General features: G+C 65.1%; 4 protein-coding genes across 4 annotated transcripts; 2 read left to right on the top strand and 2 right to left on the bottom strand.

The window, feature by feature from the left end:
• Positions 1–532: 532 nt before the first annotated feature.
• ENGASE (endo-beta-N-acetylglucosaminidase) lies at positions 533–4,772 on the bottom strand. Its single transcript, XM_088176511.1, has 14 exons — positions 4,654–4,772; positions 4,417–4,493; positions 4,097–4,298; positions 3,667–3,815; positions 3,423–3,580; positions 3,165–3,313; positions 2,855–3,020; positions 2,414–2,517; positions 2,065–2,173; positions 1,791–1,963; positions 1,436–1,590; positions 1,235–1,337; positions 1,039–1,153; positions 533–938 (listed from the first exon to the last, which is right to left on the bottom strand). Exons 1-14 carry the CDS (start codon positions 4,758–4,760, stop codon positions 534–536), a joined length of 2,172 nt encoding a protein of 723 aa, XP_088032637.1. The 5' UTR covers positions 4,761–4,772; the 3' UTR covers position 533.
• A 981-nt stretch (positions 4,773–5,753) lies between these two features.
• On the bottom strand, positions 5,754–10,536 carry C1QTNF1 (C1q and TNF related 1). The gene is made up of 5 exons (XM_014887554.2): positions 10,440–10,536; positions 7,990–8,131; positions 7,588–7,738; positions 7,329–7,471; positions 5,754–7,006 (listed from the first exon to the last, which is right to left on the bottom strand). Exons 3-5 carry the CDS (start codon positions 7,722–7,724, stop codon positions 6,456–6,458), a joined length of 831 nt encoding a protein of 276 aa, XP_014743040.1. The 5' UTR covers positions 7,725–7,738; positions 7,990–8,131; positions 10,440–10,536; the 3' UTR covers positions 5,754–6,455.
• A 617-nt stretch (positions 10,537–11,153) lies between these two features.
• On the top strand, positions 11,154–15,316 carry CANT1 (calcium activated nucleotidase 1). The gene is made up of 4 exons (XM_014887558.2): positions 11,154–11,261; positions 12,834–13,473; positions 13,706–13,909; positions 14,287–15,316. Exons 2-4 carry the CDS (start codon positions 12,855–12,857, stop codon positions 14,655–14,657), a joined length of 1,194 nt encoding a protein of 397 aa, XP_014743044.1. The 5' UTR covers positions 11,154–11,261; positions 12,834–12,854; the 3' UTR covers positions 14,658–15,316.
• Positions 15,317–17,981: 2,665 nt separating this feature from the next.
• On the top strand, positions 17,982–26,333 carry TIMP2 (TIMP metallopeptidase inhibitor 2). The gene is made up of 5 exons (XM_014887542.2): positions 17,982–18,334; positions 23,745–23,845; positions 23,928–24,036; positions 24,338–24,462; positions 24,840–26,333. The coding sequence occupies exons 1-5, from the start codon at positions 18,208–18,210 to the stop codon at positions 25,038–25,040; spliced, it is 663 nt and encodes a 220-aa protein (XP_014743028.1). The 5' UTR covers positions 17,982–18,207; the 3' UTR covers positions 25,041–26,333.
• Positions 26,334–26,450: the final 117 nt, after the last annotated feature.

The following is a 26,450-nucleotide window of genomic DNA, read 5'->3' as shown; positions in this document are numbered from 1 at the left end:
TGCTCACCAGACTGTGAGAAAATAATTGCTGCTATAAATTTTCTCTCCTCCTCACAAGATGCTCAGGGGAGGCAGCGTAGGCTGGGTCCACGTTAATGAGCACAGTGGTCACCCATGCTGGGCTGCTCCTTGGGGCTGCTGCAGAGCCCGTGCTGGCAGCTCCCCACCAGCCTGAGCCCTGAGGGGCTGTGCCTCTTGGGGGCTTAGGGCAAGTATCCCCAGCCCGTGGGCAGACAGCTTGAGGCAGTGAGGGCTGCAGGAGTCATGGGGTTCTCAGGGCAGCTGCCCCAGTCTGGGGTCACACATGTTGGGGGTTCCTGCTGAGCACAAGCACAGGGGTGGGAGGAAAGGGTGATGAAATGCAGCCCATCACCAGCGCAGGGAGATGAAATGCAGCCCATCACCGGCCCAGGGAGATGAAATGCAGCCCATCACCGGCCCAGGGAGATGAAATGCAGCCTCCCTCTGTGTCCCCCACCCACAGCCCAGCCTCCCCATGGAGCAGACAGGGCACGGGCTGCGCCACAGTTGCTTTAATACCCATCCGAGCCGGTGCCATTGCCTGGTGCAGAGTAGACCAGCACGAGGCGGCCCCAGCGCTCGGGGTCCACGGGCAGCTCGTCCCTCAGCACGGGTTCCACCAGCAGCTCCAGCCGGCAGGACTGGCCCGGTGCTGGCCGCGGCACCACCAGCCCCACGGCTCTGAAGAGGCAGCCCTGGGCCAGCCCCAGCACCTGCGGCGCCGTCTGGCCCAGGCGGCACCGGGCGCCCTGGCTCAGCACACGGAACCATCTGGCACGGCCAGGAGGGAAGGACCAGCGCAGGGTGAGGCTGAGCGAGAGCAGGTCGGGCTCGGGACCCTCCTGCCACCAGAGCTGCGAGGCTGCCACGCCGTACACCTGCGCTGGGGAGGCCGCCACGCTGGCCGTGTCCAGCACCTGCGAAGGAACCACAGCACTGCCAGGGTCAGAGCGGGCACCCACACACCTTCCCAGAACAAGGGTGGCACCGGGGCAGGTGTCTCCCCCAAGCACTCACCCGGACCTCCCCGAGCAGGCAGGTGAAGGGCGTCTCCTGCGGGCTGGGCTGCTGGCGGGACACAATCAAGGAGAGGTCTCGTAGGCTGCAGTCCTGCAGCTCCAGCTCGTAGCACCTGAGAGGGAAGACGCAGAGCAGGAATGGAGGCCTGGTGTCCCGTGCCAGCCTGTGGACACGGGTGCAGGCAGGTACTCACCGGCTGGTCCAGCCTTGGGAGCCACGGTGGCAGGCGGCGAGCAGCTTGGCCAGGCCGGGAGGCGGAGCCGGGAGGAACCGGGGGTAGTACCGGCCATTGGGCTCTGCCACAGGGAGCCAGGTCAGGGGTGAGGGACTGAGCTGGTCCCACGTTCTACAGCAGGTGCTCACCGCGGGGAGCACGGGGGGACAGGGTCCTCACCAGGCAGCGAGGTCGGGTTGCCCTCGAAGCACGTCCCCGAGTCCCAGGTGGTGACCTCCAGTGCCACTGTAAAGTCATCGGGCTGTGGCCCCTCCAGCTTGTAGAGCAGGGTCAGGAAGAGCTTGGGGGGGGCTGGCATCTGCAAAGAGAAGAGGCTGATGACCCCAAATCCACCCAGAGAGAGACAGAGACAGAGAGAGAGAGAGACAAAGAGAAGGTGCATTGTGTTAGGTGTGATGGGCAGTGTGGGCAGAGCCTGGGCACGCTCGCCACAAGGCCCCGGGGCCACACAGCTCGGGCCATGCCACGCTGACACGGTGCCAGCCCAGCGCTGAGGAGGGGTCTCTTCACTCACCGGACAGCCACACGCTCCTCGCCGGGGGGAATGATGCCCTGCAGCTGCAGGGAGCTGCCCCCACACCAGGCATCCTGCAGGCAGCAGCTGGCACTCAGCATGCCCTGCTGCTCCGGATACAGGGGCTGGATGTCCTGTGCACTCAGGTCGTACCAGGGCCCAGACTGTTCATCCTACAGCACAGGGAGAGCTGAGCTGGGGCAGCCAAGGGCAAGGACCCCTCTGCCCAGCCCAGCCCAGCCTGACCAGAGCAGAGTTGTCACCCTGCACTCACCTTCCCATCCCGGAACGTGCTGGTGCCCATGCCCAGGCAGAAGGAGGTGGTGAGGGGCAGTGTGCAAATGCTGTGCGTGGGCAGGTACTCGGCCAGCGAGCCCCAGAACCTGGAGGTAAAGGTGGGTGTCAGGGCAGAGCCCCCTGTTAACAGTGACCTTGTTATGGTCACTGCCCTGCACGGCCTCAGGTATCGCCTCAGCTGGGGCAGAACAGGGCCAAGCTGACTCCTGGCCAGCAGCCAGGGTGTTCTGAGAGCCACAGTGTCCCTGTGGCTGTGTCCCACCACCCACAGCCTTCCTGAGCCTGGGCACTGCTGGCCCCCTTCCTCGCCCAGCACCTGCCCTCACCTGTTCTCATTCTGCAGGAAGTTTTCCTTCCCCAGGTGCTCGTAGACCCAGCCAGGAGCAAAGATGGCTGTGGAGAGGCCGAACTGCCGGATCATGCGCAGCGACTGCAGAAAGGACAGGTGAGCAGCACGGGCCAGGCCAGGCAGTCACCTTGTCACCCGTCCTGTCCCCACTCCCCCAGGTTCCACTGGCCCCACGGTGGGGCAGGGCACTACAGGGATGTGCTGCAGCATCTCCCTTTTCAGGGATGGCAGCACTGGGATCCTCCAACTCCCACTTCATGCACGGCCAGCACTCTGGAATCCCTCACTCCTTACCAGTTCATCCCCAGGTTAGCAGCCCAACACAGCACAGCCCAGCAGGGCCACCAGTGGGAGCTCAGAGCCCTGCACCAGGGGACTGTGAGCACTCTGGCCCAGCCCTGTCCCCTGTCACACCCACCTTGTCAGTGTCGAAGCCACCACCAATCACATCCCCACGGCCAAAGACATCAACACCGACATAGACGTCGTTGAGGCGTGGACCAGCCAGCCTCTGTGTGCGCTCCAGCTGCTCCTCTTTCCAGTTGTAGTTGGTGAACAGCCCGTCACAGGCATCAAAGAATATCCTGGGGACAAGGACCAGAGTGGCAGGGCCGATCTTATGGTCACACGGCCTCACCAAGGGCCATAAAGGTTGTGCCTGACCACTGTCACGCTGGCTGTGAGGTGGGCTCATGCTCCCTGCCCAGGGACAGTTTTGCCAGGCTCACCTATTCTGATCGTTCAGCTCGTTCTGCCACCTCAGCGTGCCATCCTTCAGGACGCTGTCATACCAGATCACCAGTCCTCCTGGCACGGCGCTGTGCACCCGTGCCGTCAGGTCCCGCAGGAACAGGGGCAGGTTGCCCACGGCTGCCTCCTGCCAGGAGAGAGCACACACAGGTGGGTGAGGGCGGGGGCAGGGGCTCCCCAGGGGAAAGCACGAAGGCAGGGAGAGGCAGGGGGCGAGCAGGGCCAGCAGCGCTCACGCTCAGCTTGTTCTCGATGTTGACCAGCCAGCCGTCGAAGCGGAAGTGCTGGGCAATGAGGGCCAGCTGCTCGGCCACCGCGCCGAACGCCTCCTCGCCACCGGCCAGGAACGCCTCGCACAGCTTCTCCCCGTCTGTCCACTCCGTGATGAACGTGCCTGGGGAGGCAGCGAGAGCGTCGGCCGCACATCCTGGTGAATCCACCTCCCTGCTGGGGCTGCCCCAGGCCCAGCCCTGCCCTTACCCAGCACAGGGACGCTGTTCCGGTGTGCTGCATTGGTCCAGACCACGGGCGGGATGGTCACAGTGTGGTGGCTGAAGTAGACGAAGATGTCGATGTAACGCCAGTGGTAGAAGACATAGGGATTGCGTGTGGCCGAGCCCTGGATGAACCTGCAGACGGAAAAGGGTTGGGCAGTGCAGGAAGGACGCTGGCAGATCCTGCGGGGCTGGGTAGGAGCCTGACTCACAGCTGGAGCTCAGCAGAGCTGTGGCACTGAGCCACCTCTGAACATCCCAGCCTGAGTAAGGCTCCCCAAGCACTGGTGCAAGAGCTAATCACCCCATCCATCCCTGCCCACCCGCGGCTGAGCTGGCAGGACACATGTCAGGCAGAAACAGAAGTTTGAGAGGTTGGGCTCCACTGTCACACCTCCTTTCTACCTAGCACGTACCTGTCCTCCAGGTACCCGCCACGCATATCGTGGCACACCAGCGTCCGGGGCCGCCTGCCGCGGAGCGGGGGCTGCCGCTCGGCCAGAGGCACGGCTGACACGTTGAACTCATCGTTGCTGTCGGGCTGCCAGGCCAGCAGCTCCTCCAGGCCGGACAAGAAGAAGCTGATGGGCTCCGTCGTCTTCGTGTCGAAGTAGCGTGCTGGGCAGGATGGGCAGACAGGTGAGGGTCAGCAGTGAGCAGTGCCCGTGCAGCTCCGTGCGGCACCGGCACCGGCACTGCCCCATCCCGGCGGGGTCTCTCCCGGTGCCCGCCTCACCTGGCAGGGGCTGCGGGCGGTCGCTGATGGTGTCGTGCAGGACAGTGGTCCCCTGCATGTCCGCCGCCGGCTGGAAGCTGCCCCGGGAGGCGAGTGAGGGCCGGGCCGGGCCAGCACCGCGGCCAGCGCCGACCGGGTCCTGCCAGCCCCGGCCCCGGTCCGCACCGCGCTCCCGGTCCCGGAACCCATCCCATATCCCCATCCCCGTCCCGGTCCCGGCCTGGCCCCGCCATCCACCTCCGCCGGCGCCGCGCGGCCCGCTCGGCCTCGGCCGGTTCCCCGGTGTCGGGTTCGGTGCCCGTTCTCTTCCCGCGCCGCCCCGGGCCCTCCGCCGCCTCCGCCATGGCGCTGCCGCTGCCGCCGCCGCCGCCGCTGCACTGACGGCGCCGCCGCCGCCACCGGGCCCGGCTCTCCCGGGGGCGCGGCCCCGCAGCTCCGCCCGCCCGGCCCGCACCGCCCCCGGCCCGCCCCCGGTACCGCCCCCCGTGTCCCGGGATGGACCGTGTGTGTCCCGGGATGGGCTGAGTGTCCCAGGATGGACCGTGTGTGTCCCGGGATGGGCTGAGTGTCCCGGGATGGGCTGAATGTCCCGGGATGGACCGTGTGTGTCCCGGGATGGGCTGAGTGTCCCGGGATGGCTGCCATTCACATGCCTGTGAATGCATTGCGTGTCCTGGGGTAGAATGAGTCCATGTGCTGGGATGTCACCTGTGTCCATAACAGCCCCTGCTGGGCACTTGGGGATGGAGATGGTGTGTGGTCCCCAGGGGCCTGTGTGGTCAAGGAGCTTTGTCCGTGCCATGGGACCAGTCTGGGGCCCTGAGCTGATGCCCCCACCCCACAGGCACAGCAGTGAACGGCCTGACCTGCCTCCACCATTCACCCACTCTCCACACGTGGGGCCAGGGCTCTATTTCAGGTCATCCTGAGTCCCGCCAGCCCGTTCCCCTCTCTCCTGTTCCTGGGGTTCTGGTTTCCAGCTGCAGCCCTGCTCAGCCCAGCCACAGACCTGCCAATCCAGACCCTGACACCCCCAGACCCACCTGCTCCCCGTGGATGTGCTGGATGATCTGCACTCCTGACAGCCCTGCCACCCTTCCCAGCCTGTCCTGCTGCCAGGCTGACAGTTCTGTCACTGCGTGCAGCTCTGGGGCACAGCTGGTCCATGCAGTGCCTGGCTCAGGTCTCCCGGCTCTCCAGGGACACTCTGCTCTTCCCTCTCCATCCCCAGCTCAGCAGCACCATGCCAGCTCTAGGGGAGCCCCTGCACCCCAGGAGCAGAACCCTGCCCTGAGTCCCCTGGAGCCTCCCAAAACAAAGCAAGAGGACACTGAGGGTGTGAGCAAGGCTGGAAATGTGAGGTGTTTAATGTGGCATGAGCTGAAAGGGGGGTCAGCACGCTGGCCCACGCTACTGTTGCATCTACACAAACATGAAGCCTGGCCAGCAGATAACCTCAGGGAAGAGGAAGTGGCTGAGGCCAAAGGCCCCACTCCCAGGGCTGCTGGTGGGGAGAGAGCCCTTCCTGAGCAGAGGCTGTGGTGAGCAGTGACGGAATCTGCAGAAGGAAATGACGCAATTCCCTTCCCACAGGGGTACCCAACCCCACTGCAACACCTGCAGCGTGGCAGGAAAGGACCCTTAGTGGTTTATTGCCTTTCTAGATAGTGCTGAGCACCGTTGGCATGAGGAGGAACACGGTGTGAGTGTCTGCACCAGCAGTCACACTGCTCTGCTGGTGCCAGCTCAGCCAGGCTGGCAAACCCAGCTCTGAGTGGGGAGAGTGGGTGAGCTCCCTGCCTACCCCAGGTGAGCAGCTGCTTCCTGGTCCCTAATGTGGCAGGGGATTAAAACTGCTCCAACTCTTCCAGGTGTGTCTGGTTGGCCTTGAGGCGCCGCAGTGAGGGAATTCACACACTGGTGCAGCTGCTAGGGGTACTGGCACTAGGGTGACTAACAGCATAACGGGGGTGGCACTCCTGCCATGAGAGGGACAGGGGCTCCTTGGCCACCTGGCCTGGCACAGGAGGGCCTGGTGCTCAGGGGTCCCCGCTGTACTTGATGAGGTGGCCACTGAAGGTGATGTAGGTGTCGTACTCATCGCTGAACACGGCGTTCTCACGCTCGCCCTTGTAGAGCCGCACCCAGACCTCGTCCTGCTCCTTCAGCTCCAGCATGACGCTCTGGCTCTGCATGATGCTGCGGTCGCTCACCTGGGCGTACAGGATCACCACCTCCGCCCCGTTGCGCATGATGTGCAGGTACGTCTCCTTCTGGTTCCAGGTGTGCACGTTGAGGCTGAAGTAGTAGATGCCGGGGATGTAGCAGTAAAACTTGCCCGTGAACATGTTGAAGTGTTCGTAGAGGTTGACGAACTCCGTGTCGAAGATGAGGGTCTGGTAGTAGTCGTTGCTGTGCAGGGGTTTCTTGCGGCCCACGGAGAAGGCGGCGTAGTGGCTCTTGCAGCGCTCCCCCGGGGCGCCCATGCTGCCCTTCTGTCCCTTGGGCCCTGCGTGGCCCCTGCTGCCGGCCACCCCCGTCTTGCCGAACTTGCCCTGCAGGCCACGCTCCCCACGGTCCCCCTTCTCTCCTGGGCAGAGCAGGAGGGAGTTGGGCTGTCAGGCAAGGGCCAGAGCTGAGCCCAGCACCCAAAAAGCCCCTTCCCCAGGGATGGATGGAGGGAGAGGGACACAGCAGTCCTGCCCCTGCCCTCTCCCCAGGTTCTGATGCTGCTGCCCAGATGCCACCAGAGCTGCTCACACCCCAGCATGGCTCCTGCCCTGTGTCTGTGCAGGGCACAGGACCACTGGCACCACCCCAGTTTCTCATTCCCAGTCTGTGCTGTGAGCCCAGCTCAGTGCTGGGCTTGGGGCAATGCTGACAAGGCAGCATGGGGTCCTGCCAGCCCTCACCTTTCAGGATGGTCATGTTGATCTGAGGCATGGGCTGGTACTGGGGGTAGAAACGCTTTTCGGGTGGGGGGCAGCAGCGGACGCAGCGGGGCTGTGGGGGCAGCCCCTCCTGGGCACCATCAGCCTTCTGCTCCTGTGTGGCCCTGGCAAGGCAGAAAGCAAAGCACGACAGGGAGCTACGGGGGGGCAGGGGCCCTCTGTGCTGCCAGGGCTGCCCTGGCCCCCGCTGCAGAGCGCCCTGGCTCCGGGGTCCCCTCACCTGGCATCTTGGTGCTGGGGTGAGGCCTCATTGGGGTCTGTCCACCACCGCTGGTCAGGGATGGAGCTGCTCTGGCTCCCCACAGAGCAGGGCAGCAGGAAGATCAGCAGGACACCAGGCACCCACAGCCCCTCCATGACTCGGCAGTGCCCTGTGAGGTGCCAGTGACAGCTGAGGGGCACAGGAATGAGGAGACTCCCAGCCCAGCCATGCCCCAAGCTGTCCTGGGACAGGACCAGTGCACTGCACAGCCCCTGGGCTCTGGCTGGGCTGTGGAACAGTGTCACCCCAGTGACCACCTGGGGACACCCCAGTTGGGGCAGTTTGGGGGCTCTGGGTTCACCAACACAAGGGCCAGGGCCTTGCAGCCCCTGAGCCTGGCACATACGGAGATGGGATTACCTCAGGAGCTGAGAGTGGAGCAGAGCAGCAGCCTCTGACCGGGCCAAGTCTTGGACCAAGTGCTGCTGCTGCTGCTGCTGCTCAGCCTGGCTTCAGCTGCCTCCCATGGACGCCCAAGAGCAGCAATTTGGGATGTCAGCACCTGAAAAATTACAGACAGCTCCAGACACCATGGGGCAAATGTCAGGGTACAGCCCTGCCTGTGTGTGGGACCCCAGCTGGGTCCAGAGAGGGAATCTGCACCCCAGTCCTGCGAGGGGCTCCCGTCCCTGGGGGCTGCCAGCCCAAGGGCTTGCAAGGGGACAAGACCCACTCCTCCAGAAAGAGGGATGTGGGCAGGCTGCCACAGGGAGAAACCTTTCTGAGAGCCCACACCCTGTATGGGGCCAAAACTAATATTTGCAGTGGTGGTGGCACCTTGGCCCAGCCTGGGCGCTTCGTGACCCCTCCCTCTATTATCAAACCGTATCAGCTGGAGACGTGAGGCCGGGCACAAAGCACCTCACCCTTTGGCCCGAGGTCAGCCTTGGCCAAACAGGGGTGTAGCAGTGCCCAGCAGCGCTGGGCATCCCGCGGCAGCGGGGTCCGAGCGGGATGGGGATGGCTGCTACCCAGGCTGCTATCTCAGCCAGGTGCCTCCCTGGGCTGGCATACGGCTGTGGCCTTTGCCCTGCTCCCCTCCCAGGCGGCACCGCCCGGCTCCACTCCCCGGGCTCTGAGGGATCCCAAGGCAAAAAGGGTCCCCTCAGCCCTGTCCTGGCTGAGCCAGCCCATGACGGATTTTGGGGCACAGTGCCGTTGTTTGGTGAGCGCCTGCTCTCAGAGCATGGGTGGCTGTTCCCGTTGTCCCCACGTGCGGGGTCCAAGGGACCGCTCGTGCTCCGGGTGCGGAGGGCGTCTGAGGCCGGGGGCGGATGCCTGGATTGTGAGTCACTGGAGCTGGGAAGGGGCGGAGGGATTGGGAAAGGCTCCAAAGGGCTTTTCCTGCTGCTCAAACCCTCTGCCAAGGGCCTGGCCCCTTCATACACTTCCCGGTGTATATCCTCTGTCTGTCTGTCTGTCACCTCGCTGTCTCGGTGCTGCCGCGTGTGAAGGGAGGCAGGGGAGAGGTGAATCCATGGATAGAGGAGTGGAGGACGCCAGCCAGGGGCTTGTGAGCAGGTGTCACCCAGGAGAGCCTTGGCCCTGGTCTGCTCGCCCTGCCTGGCCTCCAGCTGCACCAGATGTGCAGCACAGACCACGGCAGGGAGCATGCCGGGCTTTGGGAATCCTGTGGCTTTCCCTCAGCTCTGGGACCATCCCAGCAGGCATTCCTCTGGGACCTGCAGCAGGCTTGGCCCTGGGGAACACGCCGTGTCCCAGGGAGCTGCTCCACGAGGAGAAACCCTTCCCAGGAAGTTCCCATGGCAGAGGGCAGTGCTCCCCCCGCTGTGGGGAGCAGAGGCGAGTGTGTGATGCACACAGGGTGCTGTCAGCAGCACACGGGGTTCGCTGGGCCCCCAGCGTGCCCCCCCTGCTCCCTGCAGGTGTGCTGGGCAGGAGGTGCCCACCTGCACACACAGCCCTGCCGAGGGATGCGGGTTTTCCATCAGGGTTGGCTGCTCTCCAGGAGCAGCCAGAGATTTAAACTCAGTGGCTGCAGAAGCCTTGGGACCGCAAGTCAAAACATCCCAAAATAGATTCCAGATGGAGATGAAGACTAGGATGAAAAGGAACAAACCCTAGGGGAGGGATGAGGGGCTTGGGGCAGTGTGGAGGCAGCAGGACCTGCACTCCCAGCTCACTGTCTCCATTTAGGGTGGTGGATACAAACTTCCCTGCACCACAGCAGCCAGAACCGCTTTGCCTCTGGGGTCGTGCTGGTGGGCCAGGCCCCCCATGTGCTGCTGCACACACTGGAATGGTTGCAGAGCCCTTTTTTTCCCTGGAGCAGGGCAGACCCGGCAGGCAGCAGGGTGGGGGGCTGCATAGGGCAGTTGTGGAGGAGCATGGGGTAGCTGCAGCCCTCCAGCTTCTGTAGCATCAACAAGACGTTGTGCTAGAGACCCCAACAGCCAATGTGACCCCCAAAGAGATGCCGAAGGTGGCCCAGCGCGGGCTTGGTGTGTTCGTAGCAATAGGTTTTTTGGGAACGCGGCTGGGGCAGGGCTGGGGGGATCTGTGTCCTCCCGGAGCCGCGGTGGGTCGGGCCGTGCCCTCAGGCTGCTGTGAGGCTCAGCCGTGGGGTCCCCACTGCTCCTTGGCAAGCAGGGCAAGGGCCTCGCTCGGCTGGGGGGACACAGGCACCGATTGCTGGGGGTGTGCCAGGACACTCGAGCGCTTGTCGAGGCGGAGCCGCCTCCCGGTACCCGGCACCACCTCCCGGTACCGGCACCGCTTGCATATGGGAGCAGGACGCGCTGCAGCTCAGGGGGTGACCGTCAGGCCTCCCAAACGTGCCCCCCACCTACCTCTGGGGCCCTAAAGCATCCCCCGGGCCAGCGCGGAGCCTGCCCACGGCCGAGCGCTGCCTCCGGCTCCGGAGCCGCCTCTCCCCGCTCGGCCCGGGCGGAAATGCACTTTTTGGAAGCGCAGGAGGCAGCGAGGCACGGGACGAGGCTCGCAGCCCTCCCCCGCCAGATGTGCGCCCGCAGCTGCTTTAACCATGTGTGCTCCCGGGACCGGCCGCCTCTCCGGGACCGGCCGCCTCTCCCGTCCGTGCTCGGGGCCGCCGCACCGGGACCGCAGCCAGCACGTGTCCCCCAAGCTGCTGGGGTCCCGGAGGGTGCAGCTAGCCCCGCTTACAGCCCCGAGGGCACCCGGCCAGCACAGCCCCACCGGGCTCCAGCCTTTGGCAGCCGAACACGCACACGGGTCCCAAGGCGCGGGGCTCGCTCTACCCCGGTCCCGCACCCCGAGGAGCGGCGGGACATAGGGGGCAGCCAGGACAAGGACAGAATGTGTTGGAGCAGGGCAGCACTGGGGTCATGCCCGCCGGGCAGGCGGGCTGTGCCCATCCCGCGGAGCCGCCTCGGGCCCCGCACTGTCCGCAAGGGCTGCAGCCGCCCAGGGCTCCGCCGGGCCCTGCTGAGCGCGGACCACAGCCCCCGGCAGCCCCCGCGGCGCGGCGGGCGGGGCGGTGGGCGGGGGGGTGCGGTGACGCGCGGGGGTCTCCTGGGAGTTGTAGTTTCTGCGGCAGACGGGGAGGCCTGGGCGCTGGCGGGCGCGGCGGCGGCGCGCGGGGCCGCCGGGAGCTGTAGGCGGCGGCTGCGTGCGGGGGAGGCGGCGCCGCGGTGAGCGGGGACACGGGCGGGGGGCGCGGGGACGGGCCGGCAGGGGTGGGGGTGGGGGGGTCCCCACCGGGCGGGGGTACCCCGGAACTCGAGCACCCTGCCCGGGCGGCAGCGCTGGGATCCTCGGGGCCGTGCCCAGCGCGGAGGTCCCGGGGGCGCGGGGAACGGGGCCCCGCTCGGTCCGGGCGGTGCCTCGGCTGCTCCTCAGCTCGGCCGGGAAGGGGGCGCGGGGGTCCCCAAGGGCGCGCCCGGCGGAAGCGAGGGGTCGGCGTGTCCATAGAGAGGCGGCCCGTGTCCGTGCCCGGTGCTGCTGGGGGGTCCCCGTATCCATCCTGGCGGTGCTGCGGGCTCCCCGTATCCATCCCGGGGGTGTTGGGGGTCCCCGTGTCCATCCCGGGGGTGCCCGTGACCGTACCCCGGTATTTTGAGGGTTCCCCTTGGCCGTGCTCAGAGCGGGCTACCAACGCGGTTGGGGTCAGTGCCCTCAGAGGGGTCCCGGGGCTGTGCCCAGGCCCACGCTCCGGGATCCCGACAGGACCGGAGGCGCTCCCGGTGCGTGCCCCGGCCCGCGGGCTCCGCGCTGTGCCCTGTCCGGGGCCGGCCCTGCACGCTCAATGCCGCCTCTGTTCGCCACCATGGCTGCTGAAAGGCACATTGAGACCCCGCGGGACGGGCCCTTGGGAGAAAACCCTGGCATGGCAGCTGGGAGCTCTGCCCCGGGATGGGGGTCTGTGCCCCGAGATGGGGGTCTGTGCCCCCGGCTCCATGTCAAGGGGCGAGCGCGGGTCCAGCGGTGGCTGCTTGCCACCCTGAGTGCCCGGCTGCGGGAGCCCGGGTGCTGCCACGTCCTCTGTGCCGCAGGGAGGGAGGTGGCCCCGAGGGGACACTGCTGGCACCCCGGGCCCGCGGGTGGGCACAGCCCAGGTGGGCTCACGTGTGGACACGCTGTGAGCCTGGGCAGGGATGAGGGGGTCCCGTGTCTGTGGGGCTGGGCAGGTCAGGGTGTGTGCCCCTTGGGCCCTGCGCTTCCTGCTCAGGTGTTGGCATCCTGCTTGGGCGGAGCTGCCACGTGTCTCCCGGTGTCCCTGTGTGCCTGGGGACAAGCTCAGGGCTCATATCTGGGGTTGGTTCTCAGGGCCATGGGAGCTGGGCCAGGCTGCCCAGCCACTCTGAAGGCAGCAAGGGCCATCCTTGCCACCCGAGGGCAACCTGCTTCCTCCCAGGACTCTGTGGGGATGTGCCCCAGGACACTGTGACACGGGCTCACCTTGAGCCAGCTGCCTGAGCTTCAGTGACCATGGCACAGGTAGAGGTGCCGGGCGGGCCGTCCAGTCCTGCCAACTCGCTGGGGCTCCTGGTCAGGGGGCGCAGAGGGAGCCAGGTGAGAGGGGCTGAGGGTGGTTCCAGCAGCAAACAGCCCCTGGGCAGGATGGCTTTTACCTGCATGAGGTGAGAGCGCCTTCTGCTGCAGGAGAGGGGACGGGGCCCCTCGTGGCTGTGTTCTGCTGCCCCCCGAGCTCAGTCAGCACCAAATCCAGCTCTCTGACCTTCTCCCTCCCTTCCTTCCACCAGGTTCTCCTCGCCCCCTCTCTGATGCCAGTCCCGCCCTGCCATGAGTCTATGAGCCCCCTCCGGATCAGCGTGGGTGGTCTGCCCGTGCTCGCGTCCATGACCAAGGGTGCTGACCCTCGCTTCCGACTGCGCTGGAAGGCCATCGTGCTGTCCTCAGCCTGCCTGGGGCTCGTGCTGTTGCTCTTCTGCCTGCACCGCCCCTCCCCAGCACGGCACGGCCCCCCCAGCCCTCGTGCCTGGCAGCTCGGGCTGCAGGCAGGGGACCGCTACAATGACACCTACCCGCTGTCCCCACCCCAGAGGAACCCCGAGGGCGTGCGCTACCGCATCGGCCTCATTGCGGACCTGGACACACAATCCCGGGGCTCCCAGGAGCACACCTGGTTCAGTTACCTGAAGAAGGGCTACCTGGTACTGTCAGACAGTGGGGACAGAGTGACGGTGGAGTGGGACAAGGATGAGAGCATGCTGCAGTCCCACCTGGCTGAGAAGGGCCGGGGCATGGAGCTCTCAGAGCTGGTGGTGTTCAACGGGAAGCTGTACGCGGTGGACGACCGGACAGGTGTGGTCTACCAGATCGAGGGCAACAAGGTGGTGCCCTGGGTGATCCTCCCAGATGGGGACGGTACTGTGGGGAAAGGTGAGCTCCCGTCCTGCCCTGAGAAGCCCTTGGCTATTTTCAGCTTGCTGGGGTGCTTCCTGTGAGCTCTGAGCCCGGCCAAGACAGGGCAATTCCTGCCCAGAAACCAGCTGGCTGCATGGGGGACACTGTGCCCCGCAGCAGGCTCAGGACTGTAGGGTTTGGGGTATGTGGGACAGTCTGATGGCCGTGTGCTGACTGAGTCCCCCTTGTGCCATTCTTTCCACCACAGGCTTCAAGGCGGAGTGGCTGGCAGTGAAGGATGAGCACCTGTATGTGGGAGGACTGGGCAAGGAGTGGACCACCACGACAGGGGAAGTGGTGAACGAGAACCCTCAGTGGGTGAAGGTCATTGGCTACAAGGGTGACGTGAGCCACGAGAACTGGGTGACAAATTACAATGCACTGAGAGCTGCAGCAGGGATCCGGCCCCCAGGTATGGAGCAGGACAACCTCCTGCCACCCATATCCCACACTGTTGATGGCTCCAGAACCATGCAGCCACCCTCCCACTGGGTGAGATTTAAAGGCTGCTGGAGGCCAGAGATCTCCCCTTGTCCTGGTCATTTTCCTCTGCTGCTTGTGCCAGGAGCAGCTGAAGGGTGGCTCAGCTGGCACTGGGCCCCCAGGCAGAGTGGGGCGTGCTGGGTGCCCCTGCCTGACTCTGGGATGAACCGGGGCAGAAAAGGTCACAGGGCATGCCTGTGCAGGGCTGTGGGGTGTTTTGGAGGGGAAGGGGCAGGGGGAAGGTCCCGCCCCAGCGTGGCTGGTGGCCCTGTGGCCTGCGTGGTCACACTCCACTTCCTGCCGCAGGGTACCTGATCCACGAGTCGGCCTCGTGGAGCGACACGCTGCAGCGCTGGTTCTTCCTGCCGCGCCGCGCCAGCCACGAGCGCTACAGCGAGAGGGCGGACGAGCAGCGCGGCACCAACCTGCTGCTCAGCTCCACCCAGGACTTCGGGGATGTCACAGTGGGCCGTGTGGGCGAGGTGGTTCCCACCCACGGCTTCTCGTCCTTCAAGTTCATCCCAGACACAGACGACCAGATCATCGTGGCGCTCAAATCAGAAGAGGACAACGGGAAGATCTCCAGCTACATCATGGCCTTCACACTGGACGGGCGTTTCCTCCTGCCCGAGACCAGGATTGGCAGTGTGAAGTACGAGGGCATAGAGTTTATTTAACAGACACCTGGAGCGAGTGGAGGCGCGGGGGCAGCCTGGGGACGTGCCCTGCTGCTAGCCCGGGCTCCATGAGGGATGCCAGGCAGCGCTCCCAGCTCTGTCCTCTGTCCTGGGCTCTCCTGTAAAGTGTTGACTGAGCTGCAGCAGGTGTGGTGCAAGTGTTTCGGCAGTGGCACCTGGTGGCAAGGGACCGCCACCACAGGGTGCTCCCGGCCCCGGGACAGTGTCCAGGTCCTGCAGTGCTGGAGCCCAGGCAGGCCCCACTGCAGCCCTTAGTGCCCAGCCCTGAATTGTGACAGAGCCATCTATGGTGGGTCGGTGGCTCTGGTGACATCCACGCTCTGGGTCTGCAGCTGAGCCCCAGCTCTGCAGCTCTGTCTTGTGTGGCCTGGGGTTCCCTGGGTGGAGAGGGGTGTGCAGCCATGGGGAGCGGGTCAGACTTGGGGGGTTTCATCAGAGTTTTTCTCCAGAAGCTGGTTTTACTTCCCTTTTCTCATAAGCTGGGTGAGGTGATGGCTGGGGTCTGGTGTTCTGTTTCAGAGAAAAGTTTCACATGGAGCACAGTGGCTGTGCCTGTGGGGCAGGGGGAGCAAGTGTGGGTGATGGGGCCACCAGCCCCAGATATAAAGCAGGTCCATCCCAGTGCCATTCCCAGGCCACACCCTCAGAGATGTGTGTGTGTGTGCTGGCCGTGTGTCTTCTCCACGTCCTGGCTGCACACGGCTCCAGCCCCAGAACTGTCAGCTCTGGGCAGAGCTGAGCCCTGGACAGGAACTGCTGGGAGCTGGCGACAGTGCAGCCATGCTGTCCAAGGGCTGCTGTGCTCGGTGCAGGAGCGGGGCCAGGAGCTCCAGTTCTGCTTCCCAGAGCCGGCAGCAGCTGAGGACTGTTCACAGCAGCCCAGGGCTTTGGCCAGGAAGCCCTCCCCATGCTTGCCAGCATGTTGTGAAATTGCAGCCACAGCCCGTGGCCCCCAGGAGGAACTTGTGTGGTTTCAGGAGCCACAAGTGTCAAAGGGGCCTCTGCTGGTCTCGGGGCCCTCCTGACCCCTCTGACTAAGGGGGCTGTGGCTCCTGGCCTGGCTCAGGCCTGCTCTGCCCTAGGTCACAGGGCAGCATATCCTCACACCTGGACCCATGTTTGGCTCTGTGGTGCCCCTGGTTTGGTCCCCTTTACCACTGTCACTAGGGCAGGTCTGCCAGCAAGTAGGGCTTCAGAGAGCTGGGCCTGGCCGCTGTGGTTTGGGGGGTCCTTGTGCCCCCTGTGTTCCTCTGTCATGCCCTGGCACAGCTCTGCTGCTGGGTGCAGCCATGCTGGGGGAGGGAGAGGGGCTGTTATGCAGCAGCCAGGCTGTGGTTGGGTGGAAGGATCTGCAGAGTGGATGGGGCCCTCCCAAGAACGCAGCCAGGCTGCTCCCCCCACCCCTGTTTACAGTGTCAGCACCTCTGTGAGCCATGCAGAGCAGGGACGAGGCCAGACATGTGTTTCCATTTAGCCCAGACAATGACTCGGCCAGTGCTGAGAGCGGATGCGCTTGTCTGGAGACACAGACCTGTCCCCATGTCCCCAGGGCTGTGACAGACCTGCCTTTGGCCCCTGCACGTGGCCTCGGGACCATGCAGCACCTGGCCCAGGGCACCCAGGATGCATTTGCAGCCCACACTGGGTGCCAGCTGGCCACAGTCCATGATGGCCACTCAGCCATCCCTTGCATTTGGGTTGGCAATCTCTCCTGGCCTCGCTCACCCTCCCAGCCCAGCACTGGCAGCTCCACAGCACCTGTTGTGGCCCCAGAGCTGTGCCATTGGCTGTCCCTACCTGGTCCCTTCTTGTCCCCTGGGCTGAAGCGTCCCTGAGCCCCTGCCCTCAGCACTGCACTGCCCTCAGAGCAGCAGCACCAATGCCTCAGGCAGCTGGACCAGCTGGGATCTTGCTGCTGCTGGAGCTCGGCAGACCGTGAGCCCCACGGTGGAGTTGGCAACCTGGGGCCCCGTCTCCAGGTGCCATCCAGCATCCCAGTGCTGTTGGTGCTGTTACCTCCCGTGTGTTCCCTGCAGCTCAGTCAGGGTTTGGGCCAGGTCCAGCTGCCCAATTTTGCTGTTTCTTCTCATCCTGGAGGCTGAGCATCTGCATTACTTCCCTCTGCGAGTATCCATGGCAGTGCTGTGGCAAGAGGCTGGCTCAGGAGCATATTTTGTGGCCATGGTGATGGCAGTCTTGCCAACACACACCCGTGACACCTGGCCCAGCTGTGTTCCAAAGCTGTGTCCCTGCCTGCTCCAGTGGGACAAAGGCACTTCTGAGGAGATGGAGCACTCTGAGCACCCAGCCAGGCACAGAGTACAGGTACAGTGACAGCAGCAGCATCCTGACACCTCCACAGTGACAGTGTGTGGGTGTGGACTGGGATAGAGTCTGGTTTTTCCATATTAGATGGTGTAGGTCAGTGTTTTGGATTTGTGCTGGGAGCAGCGTTGATAACAAGGATGTTTTCATTACTGCTGAGCAGCATTTGCACAGCTTGAGGCCCGTTCTGCTCTTCATCTCACCAGTGAGGGGCTGGGGGGGCACAAGGAGCTGGGAGGGGACACAGAACAGCTGACCCAGGGGATATTCCACTCAGTATGGAATCATACTCAGTGTATAGAGCTGGGGGAGAAGGAGGAAGGGGGGACATTCGGAGTGATGGTGTTTGTGTTCCCGAGTCACCGCCATGTGCTGGAGCCCCGCTGCCCGGGGGATGAGCACCTGCCTGCCATGGGGAGGGGTGAAAGAATTCCCTGCTTTGCTTTGCTTATGTGCGTCTTTTGCTTCACCTGTAAAACTGCCTTTATCTCAGCCAGCAGTTTTCTCACTTTCCCCTTCCCAGTTCATCACCACCCTGCTGGGAAGAATGAACCAAAAGCAGCTGGGGGCTGAGCTGCCCTCCGGAGTAAAACAGCATAGAGACAAGGTGGGGTTTTGGAGCAGTGCTCCAGGGCAGGAGCTGCTGCTTCGGGGGAGAGGCCCGAGGCCTCGGGCAGGTCGCTGTGGCACAGGACACGCAGTGGGAGCAGGAAGGGGAACTCGGGAGTGGGACAAGCTGGGCTGGAGGGGCTGAAGGTGGGGAGGAATTCTCGGGCACGGCCAGAACTGCTGCCTGTCCGGCCATCCACCGCTCTGCTTGGCGTGGGCGGGGGCAGCACGGAACGGGGGTTTCGGCTCCGGGAGCGCTGGGGCCGAGGGGCGGCCGGGATGCGGCGGGGCGGGGGCGGCCGGTGCCCGCGGCGGGGGCCGTGCCGGGGCGGGGGCAGCGGTCGCGGCGGAGCCGCATCCCGCGGAGGGCGGGCGCAGCCGGGCTGGCCCCGCGCCACGCGGAGGAGGAGCAGATCCCCGGAGCACGTTAAAGAGCGAGGCCGAGCGCGGCGGGGAGGAAGCGAACGGCTCCGCGAAGGCAACGGAGCGGCGGCCGCAGAGCGCCCGCCCCGGCCGGACCCAGGTTCCCGGCGGCGGCTCGGCCGGGCCCGGCGGAGGGTGCGGGATCGGGGCCGGGTGGCCGCAGCCCCGCACCATGCCCGCCGCGCTGCCCAGCCTGCTGGCCTGGCTGGCGGTGCTGCTGCTCGGCAGGGCCCGCCCGGCCGACGCCTGCAGCTGCTCGCCCATCCACCCGCAACAGGCCTTCTGCAACGCCGACGTAGGTGAGCGCCGCGGGCAACCCCGCCCCGAGCCCCCCGAGCCCCCGCCCGGCCCCGCCCGCGCCAACTTCCCGGTGGGGGAAGCACCGCAAAGTTGGTGCGGGGCGGGCGGGGAGCGGGCAGAGCCCCCCGGCACCTGCCCGCAGCGCCCGCCCGGCCCGGCCCGGGGATGTGTGTGTCGGCTGTCGGCGGCTGCGGGTGCGGTCCGTCCGTCCGGGCTGTGCCCGTCCCACCCCGCGCCTCCTCCCGCCGTCCCGGGGGGGCTCCCGGGGGCTGCGAGGGGCGAGCGGAGCGCGGCTACGCCGGGGCCGGGTGCTGCCTGGCCGCCCCCCGGTGAATGACACGGGTGGGCCCGGCCTCCCCCGGCTCCGATGACACCGCCGAGGTACGTGGCAGCGCGGGGCTGGGGCCCGGCAGCGGCCGGGACCCTCCGAGTGCGGCCGCGGCACCGGCCCGGAGCCCGGAGGAGCCCCCGGCCCCGGCAGCTGCCGCCAGGGTTCGGTCACCCCTGTCTGCGCCTTATTTCCAGGCATTTCCTTTCCCCCATCCCATTTTGTTCGGCTTGGATGCTGCTGAAAGGGAGGGCTTGGCAGCGCCGGGATCTGGATTCCTCTTTCTATGAATAATGCCCTTATTAAATTTTAACATATGAACCGAACAGGCCGGCCCCAGTTCCCGGCGCTTTCTTTCGCGGGCCCGTTCCCAGCCTCAGCTGGAGAGGTAACATTCCCAAACACTGAGGCAGCTCCAACCTCTGGATGGCCCTGCCCTGTCCCCTGCTCCAGATCCAGGATGTTCCTCGTGGGCGTCCCTTCCAAACTCTGCTCCCAGTGATTTCCTCCGTGAGGGCAACTCCCGCAGCACCTGGCTGCTGCCCCGAGTGCCCAGCCTCACCACGGGGCGTGTTGGGGACAGGGCGGTTTTGAGACAAAATGGAGCACTGGATTTTTGGAGCCGCTGCTGGAGCTGGTGTCCCTGGCTCACAGGATGCCCCGAGCCTGCTCGGGTAGTGCGGCTGTGGCTTCCCATCACGCTGCTGTCAGGATCAGCTTTCGGGGCACTCGTGACTCACGGCCCATCGTGGGGTGCCGGCTCAGCCCTGACTCAGCTGCTGAGTCACTGTCTGTCTCGGCAGCCCTGGCTGTCTGCACCGTCCCCTGGGCGGCCACTGCCTGGCTGAGCTTTGCTGTCCAGCTGCCCCGCTGCCCTCAGCAGGTGCCCGTCCTGCCGAGGCAGCATCCTCCAGCCACGCTGCCGACAGCTCTGGCACCTCCCGGCTCCCAGCCCGAGCCTCTTGTGCGGCTCCTCTGTATCAAGCGTGCCTCGCGTGGGCCTAAGTGAAAAGAGTGCTGGGCTTGGGGACAGAGCGAGGCACAACCTGGGATGATCCTGTGTTTCCTGGCCTTTTGCCTCTTCTGATCTTCCCCCTGGATACTCTCTGGAGTTGGGACGTTCCCCAGCCAGTTCCATCCCAGCAGGTGTGTGGAGCCCAGGGAGAACCTGGGGCCCCCGGTGCTGCTGGGACCTTTCCCAGCTGCTGTGGCTGGAGGGACCTGTGTCCAGGCTGGGCCCTTGACAGGATGTGGTGGGGATGGCTGATGTCCTGCAGTGCTGGGTGGCTGCACCCAAGCTGAATGGGTCCCAAGGCTCATGCTCAACTCTCAGTATGGGGTATCAGCGTGAGCACAGTGTGGGCTCCTGGCCCTGGGGTCTCCTCTCCATAGTGTGGGCAGCGCTGCCACATCCCCATGGCCCCTCTGGCCGTGCACCTGCCCCTGCACTTGCTCTGCCCTGCAGGGACTGGAGCAGCCGCAGCCCAGGGCTGCACTTCCACGTGGTGCAGGGGGAGGCAGATGCAACTTTGCATTGGGTGGAGGGTGCCTGAGGGGCTGGGGGTCATAGAGGGGCTGGGATCATGTCACTGGGGCTGGTGACTTGGAACCTGCCAGCCTGTGCTTGCATGTCCTGGCTCAGGAGATGAGCAGGGGTTTTCTGCAGGACCCAATGGCTTGGGGCTGCCCCATCAGCCACCCCTCACTGGGGCTGGTGGGATTCTCTGCTGCAGGAGATGCTCAGCTGCCCAGCGGTGCCACTGCCAGACCAGAGGCCCCAGCAGGAAACATCTCCTCTGGCTGATGGAGCAGCATGGAGATGTGGGGTGTGAGGGGGTGATGCCCTTCCAGGCAAAGCTGTGGCTTTGCCCCTGCGAGGCAGCAGGCAGTGGATGGGGCAGGGGAGGAGAGCAGGGGCTCGGTGTTCCCTGGGGCGGCGGCAGCCGGGATGCAGCTCCTGACAGCATCGCACTGATCCCAGCGGTGCCAGCGCTCGGTTCCTCGGGACAGGCACGGGGAGCGGGGGACTGCCAGCAGGGACGGGCAGAGGAGGGGATTTACGGGACAGTGGTGGGAGCTGTCCCTGCGGGGATGCAGCTGCCTGCAAACCCCCCCGGGCCTGGCGGGCCCGGTGCCCGGTACCCGGTGCCGCCCTGCCCGGCGCGGCAGCCGAGCCCTCCCGTGCGGCTGGCGCAGAGGGGCCGTGGGCTGACGCGGGGGCTGCCGCTGATTGGGCTCCATCCCGCTCCCGTCAGCGGCCGGAATGACGCACGCGGCCACGGCAGCGCTCAGCCCGTGGCTCCCGCGCAGCCCCGGCGGGCGAGCGGGACCCGGTGCCCCACGGACACTGCTGGGCACCGCGGAGTCTCCGCTGCCGGGCTGCCCTGCTCAGCCCTGTGTGCCTCCAGCCTCAGCATCCTCAGAGCGCTGTGCCAGGGTGGGGTGATGCCGCTGGCCGCGGGCGGGCGCTGGGATGCCAGCGAGCACCTGGGAGGTGGCTGTTGCCTTTGCGCCGGGCAGGGCTGGGGCGGATTCCTGCAGGAATCCCTCCCAGCGTGGTTAGCTATCTCCCCAGTTCTACCGGCCTCAGGCAGGGCTGGAGTGACCGCAGGGCTGCCCTCATCAAGGGGTCAGGTGCCTGGGCTGGCAGTGCCAGGCAGGCAGTGGGCAGTGCTGGCCCTGGCAGCCAGCCCCTCTGCTGCCAGCAGCCCTGGAGAAGGGAGCTTTGTTCTCTGGGCATCCAGCCCAGCAGTGGCCCCTGCTGTCCGTGGGCAGCTGCAGGTGGGTGTGGGCAGGGTGGCCTGGTGGGGTTTGGGGTGGGATAGCAGAGGAAGTCTTGGGCCATTAGGGGGGTCCCATGGGCAAGGGTCCTTGTGTTGCCCTTCTTCCCATGGGGCACAGGTGAGCACAGGGGTGCCCTGAGGTGGGGTAGCCCCACATGGGGCCAGGGAGGACAAACCCCAACAACAGCAAGCCCAGAGAGATAACCTGGTGGTGTTGTGGCACTGGGTGACTCTGTGAGTCCCCAGCTTTGCTCCTGGAGCCGCACAGTGGCCTTGGTGCAGTGGGACTGATGCTGGTGGCAGAGGGCAGCAAGGGGACCTGCTTGCCTTGCAGGGTCTCTCTGTCCCTGGAGGGTGCAGAGTCCTCACTATGGGGAGGCCACAGTGGCAGCCCTGGGGATCTGCACAGGAGATGTCACCTGTGACAGGGGACCCTCTGCTCCCACACAGCACTTTCTTGCTTGGCCTGCCTGGGGAAGGAGCATTTCCAGCATTTCCCTGGTCTGACCTGGTAAGCCAGTGCCAGCTGTGTGCTGTGCCTGCCGTGCACCCCAGGAGCCACAGAGCCTTGGCTCATCTTCACAGAGGCTCTGGGCTCCCTGGCTGCTGGTTGCCCAGGCTGGCAGCAGGAGTGGTGGGTGATGGGTGAGAAGGCCAATGGGGGCATTGGCATTTGGGGAGGTGTGACTGCTGATTCTTGGGCACCTAGGAGTTCCTCCATCCCTCGCCCAGCCTCCTTGTCCCAGGCTCTCCTCAGGGCTCCCTCCGCTGCCCTGGTTCCTGGCGGGCGTGGAGCAGCTTGGCTGCGCTGCGGGGTCTTGGCGGGGAAAGCACAGCGCAGTCGTCCCCTCCACAAAGCCGCACTGTTCAGAACAAATCCACCCAGAATCGGGCTGCATTTTTGTCAAGTGATTCATCAGCACGTGAATGGAAAAGGCTGGAGCCCACTGAACCAGTAACCATTCCCCACACAGGAGCTACAGGGCCGGCACTGGTTGCACTGGTGGCGCAGGGTTTGGCACACGGGGATGTGGTGGCTGCAGGGTGAGGGGTGGCCTGTGTCTGTGGTGAGCCCAGCACACTGCTGACAGACGAGTGGGCGCTGTCCCCAGGCATGGCTGAGGTGTTGCCACTGTGCCTGGACAGCCCAGCCCTTCCCAAGGGATGGGAGCAGTTGGGAAAGCGCCCAGTGCAGCCATGGCTTCCCTCAGCCCCACACTGAATGAGTGCTGCTGGAGACTGGGGATGGCCATTCTGGGAATCCTCTTCCCTAGTCCCTGCTCGTGTTGGTGCCACTTTCACCTTTCCAGAGTAAACTCTGTTGGCACTTGCTGGTGCCCACGTGGGCACCACGCCCCCCTGACCTTCAGTTTAAATAGCCTGTCCGCATGCCCCCACACCCCGGTATTTATAGAGTGCGGTCAGATTCCCTCTCCTGGCCGTGCCAGGTGGGAGAAGCTCCTCTGTGCCAGGCAGTGGGTGACCTCTGCATGTCCCTGGCTGCTCCCAGCCAGCACCTTTCAGTGGGGACATGAGCCAGGATGAACTCTGTGAGAGTGCCCAGCTCCTGTTCCATGCCCTGCAGTGCTCAGGGGACTGGCAGGGCACGGGGGAGCCCTGCAGGGTGGGGAGCTGCCTGTCCTGTTGGATGGGGCAGAGCAGGGAGCCCTGCCAGCCACTGCCAGCAGCCAGGCCCCCTCCATACTCTGAGTGCTGAGCAGGAGCTCTGGCTTCGGGACTGCCACTGTCCCCGTCACCATCAGCGTCCCTGGTGCTGCCTGGGAGCTTCAGTCCCTGCACTGGTGGAGGGAACTGGGCACAGCTGGGGGCCGCAGGTCGCTATGCAGGGACCCAGGCAGCCTCACAGCATGAGCCAGCCCCATGTCCCAGGCGGTGAGCAAGGCTGAGCTGGCTGCCCTGCCCGCTGGCCCCCTGCAGGTCACTGCCACGTGCGGGGCACTCACATGCCAGACCGCACCTCCTGGCTGTGGCAGCAGCATGACCGCAGGGACCCTGCCACAGCTGTCCCCTGGCTCCCAGTGCCACAGCCTCAGCAGCCCTGGGGCCAGGTGATCCTGATGTGAACTTTCCTTATCACCCACCTTGAGGGTGCTGCTGGTCACTGTCCTGCACGTGCCAGAGCCCCATCCCTTTGGGGACAGCGGGTGACAGCAGGGCAGCCAGGCAGGCAGTGGGGGTTGCTGTGGGCAGCAGTCCTCTGTGAAGGTGTGAGACCCTGTGAGATGCAGGGGCTGAGTGGGACCGGTCACCCCCACTTACCTCACCTCTCCCTTCCAGTGATCCGAGCCAAGGCCGTCTCTGCTAAAGAGGTGGATTCGGGGAACGATATATACGGGAATCCCATCAAACGCATCCAGTATGAAATCAAGCAGATCAAGGTAATGGGGCACATCAGGTCAGGAGGCTGGGGGGCTGGGGTGGGCCCTTCACCAGCCACTCACTCCTGCCTCTTCTCCCCAGATGTTCAAGGGCCCCGACCAGGACATAGAGTTCATCTACACGGCTCCATCCACTGCCGTGTGCGGCCGGCTGCTGGACACCGGCGGGAAGAAGGAGTATCTGATTGCAGGTGAGCACTGCGGGAGGGCTCGCAGGGGCGTTGGGACAGTGCTGGCCCTGCTGCCTCACGTGCCCTGCAAGATGCCAGATGTGTGCCTGCTCACTGGGCACATTCTGCCCTTGCCCCTCCTGCTCCTGCCCCAGCCCGTGTCCTGGCTGTGCTCAGCAGACCCGAGCCGTGGTGGGGGCAGCTGGGGACAAGCCTCTGCACCCCAGAGGTCACCAGGGACACAGTGAGGGGCCCCAGGCACCATGAGGGTCTCGAGGCCCTGGGGGGACCCCCTTGAGTGGTCTGTCTGGCCTCTCCCCAGGCAAGTCAGAGGGCAATGGCAAGATGCACATCACGCTCTGTGACTTGGTGTCCACCTGGGACTCGCTGACCCCAACCCAGAAGAAGAGCCTAAACCAGCGGTACCAGATGGGCTGCGAGTGCAAGGTGAGCAACCAGGCTGCCTCCCACATGCCCCATGCCCCACACCAGGGAGGGTCTGCAGCCCCTAGACAGGAGTGGGCCCCACAGTTAGATGCTGTTCCCTGTCCTTCAGGGGTGATATTGTGAACCCGTGGCTGGGCAGACAGGAAGGGCAGCCCTCCCTCTGTCTTCCTCCAGCTGGGACCCAAGGCCAGCCCTGGGACTGGCAACCAGGGGTTCCCCAGTTCCCTGTACTGGGGTTGCATCCCCACCGTGTCCCACAGGGCAGGGTTAGCCTGGCACCCCTGCCCAGAGCTGGGAGGGTGGATGAAGCAGAGCGTGCACCCCCCCGGCCCAGTGGCCCCTCGGGTTGGTGGGTGACAAGTCTCTGTTACGCACAGATCTCGCGCTGCCTCTCCATCCCCTGCTTCGTCTCCTCCTCGGATGAGTGTCTCTGGACAGACTGGGCGATGGAGAAGAACAACGTGGACGGGCGGCAGGCGAAGCACTACGCCTGCATCAAGAGGAGCGATGGCTCATGCGCCTGGTACCGCGGCATGGCCCCCCCCAAGCAAGAGTTTCTCGACATCGAGGACCCCTAAGCCAAACGAGCGCATTCCAGTAGCCAGTAGAAAAAACCTGCGAGATGTTAGACTGGTCCACGCTGATATCAAATCCTGGAAACAGCATGAAAATCCACTCGGCTGCAGGGGGCCCCGGTGGCTGGCACACATGTGTCAGGGACAGGGACTCGCTCTGGGTAGGCTCCTGGGAGCCCGCAGCCACACTGGGCATCCTTTGCTCGTGGCAGGGATGAGCAGGGTGTGGGGACCTCCCTGCCAGGGTCACGATCCCCCAGCCATGCTTGGCTCTGGCAGCTGTGAAGGAATGAAGCCCTTGTGAGTGGTGGGAGCTGCCCTGGCTGCGTAGCAGGTCTACCAGTGCCCCGCTGCGGGAGCCTCCCCCACAGCTCCAGACACACAGTCCTCCCCACTGCAGCACCTGGCAACCCTGCTGCACCCCCCCACCTCCTACCTCTCCCTTCGGGGTGCCAGAAGGGTACCCCTCTGGGCAGGGGCTCTGGGGGGCTTTACTATGTGGCAGAAACCCCAGCAAGGGGCTCCAGGCCTTTCACAGGGCCAGATGACTCCTGCACAGGTGCCTTGTCCCAGACAGCTGGAGGGGCAAGTTTGCACATCTGGGGTGACCCCTGACATGCACCTGTGCACTGTTGCCCCTCTCTCCAGATGGTCCTCTCTCCAGGGGTCTCTGTTCCCCTGCAACCTCCTACAGATCCTTCTGCAGCTGCCGCCATTGGACAGGCTTGGCCTGGAACCCTTGGCAGGGCACCAGGGGCCGGAGCTCTGGCTGCACGGGCACAGGGTCCATCATCGCCCCGTGCAGATCTGGGCCATGCCATGGCCCTCAGCACCACTGCAGCCAGGCAAGCCCCCTTCTCTGCAGTGTCGGGAGTGGGGCCTGCAACTGGCAACAAGGCAGCTGCAGGAAAACCTGTCCCCTCCAGTGCCCCCCTCACAATCCCTCGGCCCCGAATTCTCTGAGCCATCCCCATGCCCCAGCGATGCTGGCGTGTGCCACGGAGCTGTCGCGGCACTGCCATGGGAGCGTGCCGGGAATGCTCCCTGCAGCCCTGTGCCAGTGGGGTTTTCATGCTGTGCGTCCCTGTAAGGTTTGAGATGTCGTACTGGACCAGTCTGGGCAATTTCAACATATTAAAGAGAAAAATTAAAAAGAAAGAAAAAGAAAAAAAACCCCAACCTTTACTCAGTCCCGACCGCGCATCCCGGGCGCTCTGTATGGCTGTACCCGTTGTGCTCCTGTCGCTGCTGCTCCTCTGTCTTTGACTTCAATATCGCCACTTGTTTTGCCGCCGGCTCTGTCGTCCCTGTGCCGTGATTTCTGTCTCCTCGTCCGGCGCTGGAGCCGCCCCGGTACCCGCAGAGGGTCCGTGCCGGGAGCTCCAAGGCAAGGGGGAAGAGGGGCGGGGAGCA

This window comes from Sturnus vulgaris, chromosome 20, assembly GCF_052056855.1.
Source record: "Sturnus vulgaris isolate bStuVul1 chromosome 20, bStuVul1.hap1, whole genome shotgun sequence".
In the NCBI taxonomy this organism is placed as follows: domain Eukaryota; kingdom Metazoa; phylum Chordata; class Aves; order Passeriformes; family Sturnidae; genus Sturnus; species Sturnus vulgaris.
The sequence above is the reverse complement of the archived record's forward strand: the minus strand, read 5'-3'. Positions and strand labels throughout refer to the sequence as shown.